The sequence below is a fragment of the Oryza sativa genome, chromosome 3 (genome assembly GCF_034140825.1).
Source record: "Oryza sativa Japonica Group chromosome 3, ASM3414082v1".
Classification (NCBI taxonomy): Eukaryota; Viridiplantae; Streptophyta; class Magnoliopsida; order Poales; family Poaceae; genus Oryza; species Oryza sativa.
Genome location: NC_089037.1, coordinates 30,646,698 through 30,662,739, shown reverse-complemented (window position 1 = coordinate 30,662,739; position 16,042 = coordinate 30,646,698). Strand labels below are relative to the sequence as shown.

Here is a 16,042-nt window from a genome sequence, read left to right as displayed (position 1 = left end):
AGAAAAGTTGTGCTGTGGATTTGGCACGGAGTGATCGATTCTCAGTGTCACGTCAAAATACACCCATAATAAACCATTATTAAATCAATTGTAGTAGTTCTAACCATGATTCTTTCACTCTCATCGCTTTGCAAGAACATCAATGGAACAGGCGATCAGGAACAGCTAATGCTTCCAGTATTAAAAACAGTCAATCTGTACAGAACCGTAGTTAAGTATATACTTTGCTTAGATTACTGCAAGCATGTAAACAGCCAATCACACCGACACATAAGAGCAAGTTTAATAGTATAGCTCACTATTAGCTCCAAATCATCTATAGCCAATGCAATAGCCAATTTATACAATAATTGTTTACTATACTATTAATATATGGTCCCACATGTTATATACACATTGCGTCTTGAAGTTCGTGCTGCAGCTGGCTACAGATATGTAGCCCGCTGCTTTTCTCTCTCATCGTTTATCGTATTAAAATATGTTTACAGCTGGTTAATAGCCTGCTATTGTACCTGCTCTAATACAAGCCCCAGATTCTCTTATTGGGATGCAAATTAGGTGTCTAGGTGAGGGTAATATACTGTACTCCCAAGTCATCCCCAACTCATGACAGTGAGTCTCTCCCATCTGCTGCTACTGCCCTAGCTGATTAAACATTTTTCTGTAGAGCTGTGCTGATTTATTAGCTGATTAAACATTTTCCTGTAGAGCTGTGCTGATTTGTTGCTGCTGAAGTCATTCATCAATCTCCTTGTCAAATTCGGGGGCTCTAGTTGTATCCATAAAGAAAGCAGGGAAAAGAAAGATCTTGTGGAGATGGAGACACCTCAGCAAGCAAGCAAGCAGCAGGATGCCTTACAGTGTTTTCTTTGACCATATCCCCCATATCCAGCCAGTCCTTGCATTTCAGACTGTAGAGGACAAGAAGGTGAAAAGATTACAAGATTCCTTATGTTTTTCCTTCCTATCCCTCTCACCCCTGGCGTAGAACTAGAGAGAGAGAGAAGCTGAAGGTAGGCTGGCAAGGAGAGAAAAGACCAAGTGTAGAAATAGATAGCAGTATGTCAAGGGCTGTATAGATTTAGGGGTGTAAAGTTTTAGCGTGTCACATCGGGTATTATATAGGGTGTCGTATAGGGTGTTCGGACACTAATAAAAAAACTAATTACAGGATCCGTCCGTAAACTGCGAGATGAATTTATTAAGCCTAATTAATCCGTCATTAGTAAATATTTACTATAGCACCACATTGTCAAATCATTGAGCAATTAGGCTTAAAAGATCCGTCTCGTAAATTAGTCGCAATCTTTGTAATTAGTTATTTTTTTAGTCTATACTCCCTCCGTCCTAAAAAAGATAAACCCTGGTTTCCGTGCCCAATGTTTGACCGTCCGTCTTATTTAAAAAAAATTATGAAAAAAATTAAAAAGATAAGTCACGCATAAAATATTAATCATGTTTTATCATCTAACAAAAATAAAAATACGAATTATAAAAAAATTTCATATAAGACGGACAGTCAAAGTTGGACACGGAAATCCAGGGTTTGCCTTTTTTTGGGACGGAGGGAGTATTTAATACTTCATGTAGGTGTTTAAACGTTTGATGTGACATGATATAAAATTTTTGCGTGGGAACTAAAATTTTTCAGTTAGAAAGAGATCTCCCCTCCATTCAAAGCTTGCAGCTTGGTGTGGAAGAGAAGCACCTTCCCTCCCCCACCTTATAAACAAAGCCACCGTAGTTTAATCTAAAAGACTATTACATGGTCCTATCTAGAAAGTTTACAGCATCGGCAGCTTCTTCTAACAGCTCCTGTAAACAACCTAAATTCTCACATTAATTCTCACATAGTAGAATATAAGAATATGTAGTAATAGAACCTAGAAAATAAAATAGAATTTAGAAGTTGGAAAACTTTATGCTTTTCACATTCTCGTCAGCCACTTCTTAGTATCTTAGGCCCTATTTAGGGAGTTTGTGGCAGCTACAATTTCTCTAACTTCCCCAAACAATCCAGGTTTTCACCAAGTTTTAAGAATTAGTAACCACAGAATCCACTACAAGCCTAATAAAAAGCTAGGAAAATCAACTTTTTTTATCGGCTATTACTTGGAATCTCAAGCTCTCCAAAAGACCTTATGCTACTGCAAAGGGGTTAATATAATGCTGCTACAACAACAAATATCTCTACAATTGCAACCTCCCTCCCGCTCATATTGCACACACAACCATATCTTGTCGGCGAGAAAAGAAAAACAAACGACAGTCAAAGAGGAAACAAATAAAAACTAAGCTATTGGTTAAAAATAAAATATGCTAGATCCCATCCCAACTTATAGGCCTGCGCACTGCAACTTCATATGAATCCATTGTAATGCATGAGCATGTTACTAATAAAGGGTAAAATTGGACTGAAGATTATATCTAGTCTAGAATAAGAAACATAGTGCATATGGAAACAATTGCTGGGACATTAGAAGTTGAGCGCAAAAATGGTTGAGCTGTTGAGGAGCTATTTGTATCTGGCCGCAAAATGGTATACTAAACATTGTGTAAAATCTTCTTGACTGGAACATAGTAGAAGCATTGCTGTCTGATATAGTTTATGTGATCACCTAACCTACTACTATTGCTACTTGGTCAAAATTTCCCTCTTATTTCAAACTTTGCAGTTGTGCACTAGTGTTTCTACTGCTACAGAGCCAATATTATAAACAACACTGTGAAAGAAAATCACAGTAGGGCACCTCTTCATCAATACTTATCTACATTCTACTTCAGCCCAAGCTGGGGCCCACTGGACATTGAGGGTATGCAAAGGTTGGGCAGGTGAGAACTGTATGCTACTATTTTTTTTTCACTCCCTACTTTATTTTTCTCCTTGCTACAGCTATTCTTTTTGTACTAAAGTAGAGCAAGCAGTAAACTACTACTACTGGTACACTAGTCTGTTGTAACTTTTGATTAGGTGTTAGCTTACGCTAAGGTTTTGGAAATATTAGAGAGATGAGAGAGAGAGAGAGAGAGAGAGAGAGAGAGAGGAGGGGGGCAGTTGCAGTGGTTAACAACCCTTTGCCAGAGGGCAAGAAGGAATCATTTCACCTCAGTGGCAGGTAACAAACACCACATTAGCCTGCAGCTCTCTTCTTGCCCTTTTGCTCCCTCTTCTTGTCCATATAATCTTTCACCGCACCATTCATTCTCCCCTGCGGTCAAATTGCGGCCAAGAAGACAACTGAGCTGTGTCCAAATGCGCACTAGCACTAGGTAAGATGCTGCGGAGAAAGATTAAAAAAAGAGAGAATTTTGAAAGGGAGGAGATCATCAAGCTGCTGTTTTTTTTTTTTCCTTTTTTGCGTTCTTGAATTGTTTCAGTATACACATGTCTCCATTTGCAGGTGAAATTGGTGGTGGGCTCTTGCAGGGGTTCATGTGATCTCGCGGTCAGGTAATTTTCGAACAGTTATTGTCTTGAACATTTTTGCTTCTGTTCCTTTCAAGATCTTTATACCACGGTGGAGTAGTCAAAGGTTGTTGCTTTCCTTCCTTCTGCTCTCGGAAAGCTTCAACGCCCTAGTAATGTCTCACAGATCCTAGTCCAGCTATCTGTGCATTCAAATGGCCTCACGCCCTCGCCAAGTTCAGTCTGAACTAGTAGCTTGCCCACTCTGCTTCCTTTTATAAGCTTTGCTGATGCAGTACTAGTGTTCTTTCTTTAGCTTCACATTTGTGATTTTCCTAGGTAATGGTGAGATTTTATAGGGTGATCAAATCCTCTGTGAGGCCATGAGGGGGCGTTCATCTTTCTGTGTGCCCCTGAGTGTGATATCTTGATGATTTCATCATCCAAATAGGTTCTTTTAGTTCAATTTTGGGGCAGTTTTAGGTGCTCTTTTGAGCTTCTTGGGACTAGCTGCCTAGCCATATCCAAAAGGAGACGCACTTCTTGGTTGGTTCTTAACTTGTCTGGAAGCTCTACATCCAGTGAAACAAACACTCTTTTTCTTCAAGTTACAACGGTGGTAATGTGGTACGTGCCTATTTCTTGAAGATTTGGTAGGCTTTTGCTGTTTCCAATTAGCTTTGGTGATTTTGAGTCTTTTAGGAAGCGCAGAGGCTCTCCTCCAGTCTCATCACTTTGCTCCAAAAGAATAAGTTAGTGGGTGCTGTTTGCTTAATGATGGAGTTCATTTCTCCTGTGTCTCTCATCCCTTTGTGTGCTCTGGGGTTTAAAGTTTCACTTTCTGGACTGTGTGTTCTTCTTTGGTGGCAGATTTGGTTTGTTCCTTAAGGCTCTGAAGCATATCTCCAGCTGTTACAGCAGAACTTTTCCTGGATGGTGATCCTTCTTTTGGCCTTCTTTTTATCTTTAGATAGGGGATATGTAGTGGTTCTTGAAGGGACTGGTTTGCTTTTAAATTTCACCACTGTGTGAGGATTACTAGTTGAGCTGTTCATTTGAATGGAAGGGTTTTCCAGGCTTGATCAAAGTTTTCTATGTTTAGTTTCAAGGTGTTCTTTAGCTTTCTATGTTCTGTTGGGGCAATCTTGTTGCAGTTCTGAATTTCTCATATGTCTTCTCTATTTTGCACTGCTGAACAGGGAACAGGGAAAGATAGGTGTTTCCTGAACAGTTGGAGATGTATTCAGGCCAGCAATCTGATCAGTGTCCTGGTCCAAATAGTGGCAAAGAATTCTTGGAGGTGAACTGGGATTCTGTTGCACTGCATCAGAAGATGGGGTATAACAGTGGCGCATTTGGATTTCAAGCTTACCCCATGGTGTTAGAGGATAGAGAGGGACTCTATAGATCACCCAACGGTTAGTAGTTCTTAGCTTAGTATTATGCAGTTGATGAGGTATTAGTAGCTCTTAACTTAGTATTGTGCAGTTGTTGAGATGTTTTTGAAGGTAATGATTTTGTAGATAAATCCTAATAGTGACGATAATCTCTCACAGGCACATTCTGTCAAAATATCCAACTGAGTGATGATCATAGCAGTGGTGCAAAGAGAAGGAAAGGAATAGATGATCACATTGCCTTGTTGAACCCATCAGCAAGTAGCAGGATACAAGTATGCTTTCTTTCTGGGCTTTGTTATATAATCTGTGTGTGGAATTATATGTGGATGGTTTCTTCTCTTATGTCAATAGCTAAATGCATTATATTGTTGGTTTAGAATGTTGGTGATCAACAGACAGAGGTTTCATCTCAGCAAGAGAGGATATCAATGGAGGAGGACAACCAAAAGAGTTGCTCCAAAATGCAAAGCAAGGAAGATTCTTCTGATGGTGATGGTACTAAAGAAGATTATGTTCATGTCCGGGCAAAGCGAGGCCAAGCCACTAATAGCCACAGCCTTGCAGAAAGAGTAAGCTTCTGAGTAGTACTCTTGACTCTTGCTCCTGGTTCAGTTTTGCTTTGTGATCTTCCTTTACTTATTCTTGAGTTGATGGAACTCTTTTCAGCTGAGGAGAAAAAAGATAAGCGAGAGGATGAAGCTGCTTCAAGATCTTGTCCCAGGCTGCAGTAAGGTAAATTTCTTCTTTTATCTGCAAGAAAATCTTCGAGACTATCTTGTGCTGTGCAACTTACTGTTGTCCCCTCACAGATCACTGGTAAGGCAGTCATGCTTGATGAGATAATCAATTATGTACAGTCACTACAACGTCAAGTTGAGGTACTATTAGGGTGGTGGTTCAGTTATTTCTTGGACAGTTGGAATATCACTCTGTAATCTAACACAATCTGAACTTGCAGTTTTTGTCGATGAAACTCGCAACTGTCAACCCTGAGCTTAGCTTTGATATTGAGCAGATTCTATCGAAACAAGTAATGACAACTGCAGATCATTCTGATTTTTAAGAATTTGTTATAGATAAATTTTGTTCACAGAAATTATTATTTTCAGATGATGCTTTCACAAGATAGACATCTTGCTTTCTACGGAGTCGACCCAGGATCAAGTGCCCTCGTTGCTCATTTTAACCAAGGAATCATGCAGCCAGAAATGCTGTGTAATGTTTCCAATCCTGCAGATGTTTTGCAGGGGACAACAATTCAGGACATCTCCACAGTTAACCAGGTAACTTCAGGTCACATATTAAGATAACAAAATCACACATGAATAAACAAAATCATAGCAATGGGTTGATGTGAACCTTGAATCTAGATACCTGCCATGTGGGAAGGACTTCAGAACATTCCTCACTTGAACTACAACCCTGGTGGCGCAATGGCAGAGGGCAGCACCAACAATTCTGGTATATATGATCCAAAATTTGTCAAAAATTATGTTTAGTACTAGTGATATATCAAACTCATGGAAATGTTCCTCCTTTTTGCACACTTCAGGTTCCATGAAGATTGAAAAATGAGCAGCTGGTATAGCTTGCACGGTTGCTTGGTGAATCATAAAGCGCTCGCAGTATCAATTTTTGTATAGATGGAGGCCCCCTAACCATTCGTTGCCGTTGCCTGTTTCCATATCTTGGCTCCCCATAGTGTATGGTTTTCATGTGGCATCTGAAGATTTTGTACAGTTGGAGCTCAAAATAGCTGATTCCACTGTAAATCGCTACTGTATTTTAGATTGTGGAAATTGGGAAACCTTGTATTGTTCATGAGCTCCAAGATTGGGACCAAGTATTGATGGGCTTAAGCATGCAAACGAGTAGGATGGACTTTTGGTACAAATTTTCAAGGAATTGAATCTGTCGAAAGTTCATGATTTGCGCACTATTTGGAATGAGAACTTGCAGCTACCAATGAATGGGAATCTGCGGTTATGTGTGAAGACTGAAGATAGTGTGAATTAGCCTGAATATAAGTTTGAATATGTTTGATCATGTTCATCATGGGAATCTGCGGTTATGAGTGAATCGGCCTGAATATGGTTTGAATCTGTCTGAATAGGTTCATCCTCGTAGGAACTAGAGAACGACATTACCTTACATTTGATCGACCGTAAACAAGGGTTGACTTTCACTGAATTGATGGTCACAGGTTGACGTCAATATAGGATCTTGATTTCATTTCGGAAATGGAATAGAATAGTACTATCTCAAATAAGAGCAAGAAGTTGATGTTATCCATTCAAAAAAGTTGATGTTAAGATATTAATCATGCTTTGTCAACGGCTTTCCTCGTCTAGTCTCCTAATCGCCTTCGAATGATCATGCCAGTATGTTACCAAGTGGCAACTGACCTTCATTAATCTGCAGTCAACTGTATATGAACTCACCTATGGTCGTTATTTTGTTTTTCTTTTCCAATTTGAATATAATTATAGCCCTGAATAGAGTTCTATACAGCGGTTTTCTTCTTCTAGAGCTTCAGTGTTCTCTCTAGAGTTTACTTGAGCCGTCTTAACCTGAAAACATCACCTTTTTATGCAATTTTTTATACAACAAAAATCTTGAAACATAGTTTTCTGCTGATATTCCTCGAATAAATAGAGGAATGGCAATATGCACGTCCTCTAGAAGAACTGAAACTAAACAAACTCTCTACTCGTCTGTCTATATAATGGTGTGCATAGCATAGCACACGCAGCATTCAGTAAAGCTTGACATTGTTATCCCCCTATATCTGGAGATGCTACAAAGTTACAGGACGAGATACCAGAAACCTACAAAACTGTGCGCACTTGGCAGTGAACGCTTCACAAAAGATTAGCTTTCCACCTTCTTCCTCTTTCTTCTATCCTGTTCTCCGTCTCTTTCCTTCCTCCCTCGCCTCCGTGATTTCCCCTAGAAGCAAACAGGAGATCAGAATAACAAGAGTCAATAGCGTGGAAGCATCATGTTGCAGCCAGACGGAATAACTGATCAGTAATCACATATAATAGATTGATTGCAAATATCTCTAATCAACAAAAGCTCATTTGAACTTAGAAATATTTGATGCTTCATAGATCCAAAGTATAGTGGTTCAATTTGAGGCTGCTATGTTGTGCGTCTTTTTAAAATTGTCATGGAAAAGAGATGGAATTTATGTAAATATATCCAAAGTAAATCTAAAAAATTCATGCTACTTTTGTAAATATTTTATTACCACAAATAGTACGCTTTCAAGGAACAACGAACAGCACTTCCATTTGCATATTTCACTAAACCACTGCATTTAAGCACTGCCATGTTTCCATAGGACCTGAAGCCCAGACCCACACACCTGACATCACAAGATTATCCCATTTTTGTTTGTTTACATAGAGGATAATTACCATGACAGACAAATCGAAACACCAGCATGACTAGGTGGTAGAGTGACTGAATGGAAGAGTGATTATACACATTTCCGCCTCATACTGTATTCAAAGCGTTTCACCCTATCTCTTGCTAGTCATGATGAAATTTCAAAATAGCACAACAAAAAGAAACAGGCTTGTGGAATGATTTATTGGACCTGCCCCTTGGATGTGACGACAATGCTTAAAATAGTTATGTGAAGTCTCTAAAGCTGTGGCTTGAAATTAAGGTTTTGTGGTACTTTGGCCAAATGCAATGTGTTTTTGAAATTTTGCTCATTAATTTTCCAGAGTTGTCATACCACATTTCACCTCATATGTAGCTGGAAAAATGCATCCATTTGCAACTATATTTTTAAACACATTTGCAACTATATTAAGAAAAAAGATAGCTAAACAAACAATATCTTAAATCAGTTCAACCGTGACTTTTCGTAATTAACTGCACTCTCAAATTGTGACAGAATCTAGTATCCATGGCATCAATATCTCACCACCGATAAAGTAGAGCTAAAAGGTTCGTAACAGTTAAATAAAAGTATGATTATTCTATGACCTTGTAAGCTGCAAACTTGCAATATCTTTTCAACCTAATTTTTGCTTAGTTATTGAATGAATGGATGTACCTCAGCAGAGAAAGTCTTAAGGGGATCACTACTTCTGCCAGATCCTCCCTTGAATCCCATTCTTTTCCTCCTCCGTGGCTTATCGATATCCATAGCAGCCCTTGAAAGTTTGACTACATTGCTTGCTTCTTTTGTTGTGGGATCAATAAGGTACTCAGGGACATCACGTAGGTGTGCAGGGATTTCCTTGTTGCTCAATAACTTATCATGTTTGAGCAAATCTGGAAAGAAGAAATAGATTCAGTACACACATTAATTTAGGCAAGTTCAATAGTAGAAAAGTTCTCAACAAAATGAATCTAACCAAGGTCTCTCGGATTCTCATCAAAATGAGCCTTCAACCTAAGATGACAAGAGATAGCTTCACTATTAGAAGAAAAGCATGAGGCAGAAAATGACTAGTAAATGTATGAAAAGTAAATAAACAATTGATGTCTTGTGTGTTTCCTTCTATGTAAAAAAAGAAATGTTTGTTTTGATTTTTTTTTGGAAAAGATGACATGGCACCCATAGTGTAGAAGAAAGTTGCTAAGAAGCTCTAAACATTAAACAAGCAAGGCTATATTCATGTTCCCTTTTTTTTTTGCATGAGATTCAGTTATCCCCATGACATGTGCATTTGCTTAATGATCAACCACTTTCTTACTTCTCAGAGTTGAGGATTTCATTCTTTATGTCTTGGCGACGTGCTTCTTTTATATCACGGGTTGTCACACTCCTGGCAACATCCTGTAAATGTGTCAATTGGCATTAGCTACCAGATGTCTTGATGAAATGGGAGGCTCTTGCATGTTCTAACAAAAGAAAGAACAAAAAATAGCTACCAAGTAGTACGATTTATCAAGATTCATGAACAAATAAACTCAATAAACATATGAGTTGCAAAATGAACAGTAGCCAACATAATGTTGCACTCCAGGAGCAATAATATGGTTAAAACATGGCCAGATTACTATTAGCCCAACAGCTTAGGTCATGAAAACCCTCTTAAGCTAAAAGGCACATCATGCATTGTATTACAGAAAACAGATGACACCCTCACAAGGTATATGAGGGCCCAAGACTAAAAAAAAGTAGAAATATCTTTGGCTATATTTCATGTTAGATGGGAGTGACCCTGTACAACAAGAGTCTCACGACGATGCTAAGAGAGATTCGTGCACAACACCTAAATGTTTACTAACAGGATTAGGCCAAAAAGAGAGGAGAATTTGGTAAAAATAACCGAGAAAGCATAAAATGGGGCATTGTGACGCATGGAATTGGCGATAAATAGATAACAGTAGCCATATATGGAAAATAAAACCATTGCTGCCTACAGTTGGATAGAGGTGACATAGTACCAGATGAGCTTTCGTCCTTTTACTAGTCAGTGGTGACTATAGAATATATCTCGACCAATGCCTAGCCAGAGTTTCAGAAAGTGGACCAGTCTTTGGTTTCAAAAGTTTATGTTTTGACAACTAACAATATATCTACTAGCAAGAAACCGCTCTGAAAATAGGGAGTTCTGGCTGGAATACCAGTTTACCACTCATACTAGTACTACTAAACAAAGAGATTCTCCATGCCTAACTTCTCTTTTAATGCTAATGCTCAATTCTAACACCATATTGAATAGAGGCAAAAATACCAATTGAAAACATATTTTAATACAAAAGAATAGATTATCCATTGTAATATGCTCCATACCTGAGCTCTATAGCGTAAAGACTCAACGGCATTTTTTGTAAGTAATGGGAAAGGTGAAATGCAACTGGTGTCTCTATTTTCAACATCTTTCAACATATTTTCAATATCTTCAAAAATGCCATTCTCCTTTGGTGAAACCTGAAAAGGTCCAACACCAAACCAAAGGAATAAATAAATAACAGATAGGATCTATAAAACAAGTTAGCTATCTCTGCGATGATTTTTTTTTATTGAGCCACATAAAATGGTGAACTTACAAGCGATATGGATGCACCAGTTTTATTTGCTCTCCCTGTCCTTCCTACTCTGTGAACATACCCAGCAGGATCTGGAGGCATGTCATAATTAACTACCTAAAGAAAAGGCCAAATATAAAAGAATATCAATCCTGCAACCTGAATACCTGTTTCAGAAACAAAAGGTCGAATGGGAACTATAAAAATAACAAATAATTTACCATCAGGCTCAAGATAAAATACTATTTTAAAACAAAATGATAGCAAAGTATGTCAAACAGTTGTATGCTCAAGTTACCCTCTGGCCACAATGAGATCTGGTGGCATGCTTGCATATATCAATATATTAACTTACCGTGAATACATTTTTGAAGTCAATTCCTCTGACAACACCGAATTCAGCATCTAAAGTTTGCTGCAACTGCTTGCGTGACACCCTAGAATCCTTTTTGTTTCCCTTATTGGCTTGCCTCTCCTCTTTAGACTTATTGTCATCCGTTGCTATCAGATAATCAAATAGCCTAGCATTGAATGCCTAAAAGAAAGATAATAGTTTAAATCGGTAGGACAACGCAAGAAGATATTCTTTCAGACTTCTTTAGAACACTAGAGCCTAAACATTTCCTGGAGCCCACTCACTTTTTGTTCTGGAAATTCTTTGATGTGGACATGTTGGTAAGCTTAAAAACTAAATATAACTGAACCAGATTCAGTTTCCCTAAAGATTATGATAATCCAAAATAAGATGAAAAACTATGGAAACATAGGTAAGAGATTTACTTGTTCAACAAACATTTGAAAGAGAAAGATATATTCAGTGGGAATTATCATCAATTATGTAATAATAAAGCACAATAGCAGCAATAAGAGCGTGCACTGTGGATATGCTACCTGAATGATATGGAGGCGTGAATTTTGTGGTAATTCAGCATTTAGCACTGAAGATCTTATCCCAAACTGTAAAAGTACAACATAGACACCATAAGGATAAATTATTCATCAATAAGCATATTTATTTTTAAAAAATGATGCAAGAACCAAGGAAGAAAATTGTTGGACAAAGAATTCTGCCAGAAAAAAGCAACACAAAGAAATAATGTAACAAATATCATAGCGAGGAGCCATAACATGCCCAATATGACAATCAAAGACAAGGCACTGGCCTGTTTAACTTCAGTCCACGGTACTTTATACACTCTTACTCCAGTACATGCAATTAAGATTAAACAAAGTAACGTTCCAAATTCAGTATTTTGTGAAAGTTTTCAAGTGTCCAATAATCTAGCACTTAGATTCATTCTACAGACTCAACAGAAACATATCCTGACATGCTGCCCCATAACTATCTGTTTACCATGGAGTCTTCAAAAACTCGACACTCTTGTACCAAGTATTCTAGACTAGCACAACATTTTCACTTTGATTTATGTTCAGACAGCAATCAGACAATGGCCTAAAATTAAGGTTTGGACTGCACTTAACATACTGAAATAAAACAATGGAAAAAAATTACAGACAACAAATTAAGAAACCAAATCATCAAACGTGTTTAATTATTGACTACTGTAAGGTAGTGGTTCCATTTTACCTTCTCCAGAAACAGCCTTAATTTGAATGCCGAGTCAATTGAGTTTACAAATATGAGAACTTTCTTCTGAATAAGCTCCAACTTCAGGAGTACAAGGATATAAAGCATCTTATCCTTAGCATCACATGATATCTGTGGACAAAATTGAATAGGAGTACATGATATACAAGCTACTACAGGAAAGCTTAGGGGGAAATCAGCAGGGCAAAAATAATCACCACTAAAGAATTGTACCAGAAAAAATACTAGAAAGGAACATGAAACCATAGGTTGTTTAAATGTTTGTTGGGAATCTATGGATATCCAAGAGGGATCTTAATATGTTTCAGTGATACGACTGAAAGGCTGATTGTCTGAAATGCAGGAAAAAGTACTTGCCCAAAACTGCTGCACATTTTTTGGGATCAAATCATCCTTCGCATGACCAACCTCCGTAAGGGTCAGAATAAAAGGGTTGTGCAGAAGTAGCTTAGTCAGTTTCTCAATATCAGCGCTGTAAAAAGAAGTCAACGTTACTATCAGACCAAATATATGAAATCTAAATGGAAGCAAGGGCAAGGAGGGACAATCAAACTACAACAGTGTTCTACCAACTCAAGGGCAGCAATATTGGGGATTCAACCTCCAGGTTGACTGCTAGCAAAATCTCATCAACAGATGCAATGACAGACATGCTGGAATAGTATGGTAAAAATTCAAAACAGAAAAATCCCAATTTTTGGTTATTTAAATTACAGGTTCCATCCATTTGATTGAAATGTTGATGCTCAGAACAACCAAATCGTGTAACTGCAAAATCAAAACAATTGAACAATTGAAGAAAAGGAAGGAAGATGGAACCAAATTTCACCTTGACGTTGCAGACATCAGGATGGACTGGCAGCTTCTTGGGATATGTGGAACGAGAGCTTTTATGTCATCTTCACAACGATAGGATAGGAGGAGGTCAGCCTGAGAACTAACCATTAATGGATTAGTACCTCCTTCAAAAGAAACTTAGTATAATATTACACAGAAAAGGTGTCAAATTTGAATATACAACAGTCTAAGAGAGTAAGACAGCATATTAGTTGTCAAAATGTTCTTGAAATTTTCAACACCATAGCAAATTTCACACTGTTGCAGCGGCACATGTCAATGTCAGCATTATGTGATCATACAAAATAAACTCCATACTCACTTAAAATAATCACAAAAGTATTTTGTTTAACTTGAGGAAGGGCACGACAGCCAAAATGTAGAAACATACACAGTTTAAACAGCCATATTTTTTATGTATAAAGAAAATTATCATCCCTTGTGGAAATAAAATCTTATCAAATTACCCATTGATGATATGTATCAAACTAAAATAAATCATGAAAAGGCAAATAAACTGCACCTCGTCTAGAATCATCATTGATAGTGATTCTTTGATAGATGATCCACGGATAATGCCCTTTGATATGCATGATGCAACACAAGCAGGAGTTGTAACAAGTATATTAGGGGGGCCAGACAATGCAACTTTCTGCAAACAACAGTAAGAAACAAGTTAGTTTGCCAGCATTCATACGAAAAACATGAATATTATTTACAGAAAATAACAACAGAATAAGATAGACTTCTCACAATATCTTTGTCTGACATGCTCGCATTCACTTGCACAACCTTCAATTTGGATGTACAGAATTCAAGGAGAGATGATGCCTCATTATGAACCTACCACAAGCAATTCAAATAAACAATCACATAGATGTTATGGATTATGACCATATAATGCAGTACATTAAAAAATAAACCAAAGGACTAGTATGAGGGTCTGCCATTAAATTAAAAGATATACTCATATGTCCATTCTTATGTAGCCTATGAATTCAGAATTAATCCTCAACTTGACATAGATCATTGAACTACTCATACGTCATAGCTAATAATAAATATTAAACTGCCCACAAAAATCATCTCATCTCATAACAAGTAGATGAGTGATACCTGCTGGCATAACTCGCGAGTTGGCACAAGGATGAAAACATTTGGAGCAGATTTTCGGATACGCCCTTCTGCAGACAACTTCAATAGCTCATGCAGCATAGGGAGAAGGTAAGCAAAGGTCTTTCCGGAGCCAGTCTTGGCCTTAGCGACCACATCCTTCCCTTCCTGAAATCACAGTATTACACTATTCGTCAGTTGCACAAATTATTGAAAACCTGAATGTCTGCTGGAATTGCTAAAAAAACGTCGCAAGTTTTTTGGGAAAAAAACATGCAAATGTAACTATATCAGAATTATATTACAATTATACTATAATTAGATTTGAAAGTTTTTTTTCTAAATAACTTAAACTTAGCATGTCTGCCCCTGACAAACAGTAGAAATATAGCAAAACTAATCGAAAAGGTTCACCAGACAAAGCAGACAACCCAAATATGCAAACGGCACAACAATTTGCACAATGGCATCACATTATCCATGCTTAATCTTCTCACAACGGAGAGAGGGCTTAAATCACAAATGCAGTAATCAATCATTGAAACACTAATAATTGGATATTAACGACGAATATTTCCAGTAATTCAACAAAACAAAGCAAAAAAAAAACAAAGCATGGATGCCAGAAATCACGCACCAGGATGAGCGGGATGGCCTCTCTCTGGATCGGGGTGGCCTTGTCCAAGCCCTTCTTCCTCAAAGCCCTCTTCAGTTGCTCGTCCAAGCCAAGCTCGTCAAAGCTCACCTCCCTCTCCTCCTCTTCCTTGCCCTCCTCACCTCCCCTGGCTGCAGCGTCCGGGCCCTCCTCCCCCTCCGCGCCGCCCTCGCCTCCTCCTTCGCGCTCGACACCCTCCTCAGCGGCCGCAGCCTCTTCGGCGGCGTGCGCCGTGTGCCCGTCATTCTCGGGCCCCGCCTCCGCGGCGACAGTGGCCTCGTCGTGGTTCTCTACCTCCTGCTCCGTCGCCGCCTTGCGTTGCTTGCGCTTCGCCATGGAGGAGGCGGCGGCGGCGGCGGCCATAGAGCTAGGGTTTAAGCCGGAAGCGCAGCCGCGGGAGAATGGGCAGCTCGGCTCGGTTAATAGCGGCAAAGTTTCCAGCGGATGCTATCTACGCCGTCCGATAGAAATCAACGTACAGGATTACACCCCCAAGAAAAAGAAATAGTAGAACGGTTCATACCTACACCAAGAATTTTGAATTAAGATTAGCTACATAAAATTTTTATAGTAAATTTTTCCCTAAAATTTACCAGATGTAAACAAAATAATCATAGTGTAATTATACTGTAAATTATATGTAACTATAATATAATTTGTATATCCAAGGATAACATGCTATTTTCCTAAAGTGAAGGCTGCGAGACCAAATCTCCTCACCTTGTGTACTATGATATTTTTCACAACTTTGCATGGATCTTGAAATAAATCTGATGGTTTAAAATTAGGTAAAAGTTTCTTACCAATTATTATTGTTTAAAATTACAATTACACTGTTTTTGATTTGTTAAGTTTGAAGAGAAAATTTATCAACATACACTCTCTCCGTCCCAAAAATATTAAGAGATTTCGATTAAATGGAACACATCTTTTTTTTCCTCATCCAAACAAAATCGCTTATCTCTGTTACTTTAGTCCTATTAGAAAAACCCTTCTACTACCATCCAACCAAAATCGCTTAG

The 16,042-nt window shown here is 38.2% G+C and overlaps 2 protein-coding genes across 4 annotated transcripts; one reads left to right on the top strand and one right to left on the bottom strand.

Annotated features, from left to right (window-relative positions):
• The first annotated feature begins 3,036 nt into the window (after positions 1 to 3,036).
• Positions 3,037 to 6,742, top strand: LOC4333984 (transcription factor bHLH74). Of its 3 annotated transcripts, none has more exons than XM_026024179.2 (11): positions 3,037 to 3,116; positions 3,402 to 3,451; positions 4,606 to 4,824; positions 4,963 to 5,078; positions 5,184 to 5,375; positions 5,473 to 5,538; positions 5,616 to 5,684; positions 5,765 to 5,836; positions 5,916 to 6,089; positions 6,177 to 6,267; positions 6,359 to 6,742. In XM_026024179.2, exons 3-11 carry the CDS (start codon positions 4,644 to 4,646, stop codon positions 6,379 to 6,381), a joined length of 984 nt encoding a protein of 327 aa, XP_025879964.1. In that variant the 5' UTR covers positions 3,037 to 3,116; positions 3,402 to 3,451; positions 4,606 to 4,643; the 3' UTR covers positions 6,382 to 6,742. The 3 variants fall into 3 exon arrangements, with proteins under 3 accessions (XP_025879964.1, XP_015632667.1, XP_015632666.1); XM_015777181.3 differs by having other exon boundaries at positions 3,106 to 3,270; XM_015777180.3 differs by lacking the exons at positions 3,037 to 3,116; positions 3,402 to 3,451 and adding an exon at positions 3,555 to 4,033.
• A 632-nt stretch (positions 6,743 to 7,374) lies between these two features.
• Positions 7,375 to 15,422, bottom strand: LOC4333983 (DEAD-box ATP-dependent RNA helicase 16-like). The gene is made up of 15 exons (NM_001418629.1): positions 15,003 to 15,422; positions 14,369 to 14,533; positions 14,006 to 14,095; positions 13,776 to 13,904; positions 13,245 to 13,345; positions 12,773 to 12,887; positions 12,395 to 12,526; positions 11,698 to 11,763; positions 11,162 to 11,341; positions 10,828 to 10,923; positions 10,571 to 10,708; positions 9,525 to 9,607; positions 9,183 to 9,220; positions 8,879 to 9,099; positions 7,375 to 7,755 (listed from the first exon to the last, which is right to left on the bottom strand). The coding sequence occupies exons 1-15, from the start codon at positions 15,381 to 15,383 to the stop codon at positions 7,678 to 7,680; spliced, it is 2,013 nt and encodes a 670-aa protein (NP_001405558.1). The 5' UTR covers positions 15,384 to 15,422; the 3' UTR covers positions 7,375 to 7,677.
• Between the last annotated feature and the right edge of the window lie 620 nt (positions 15,423 to 16,042).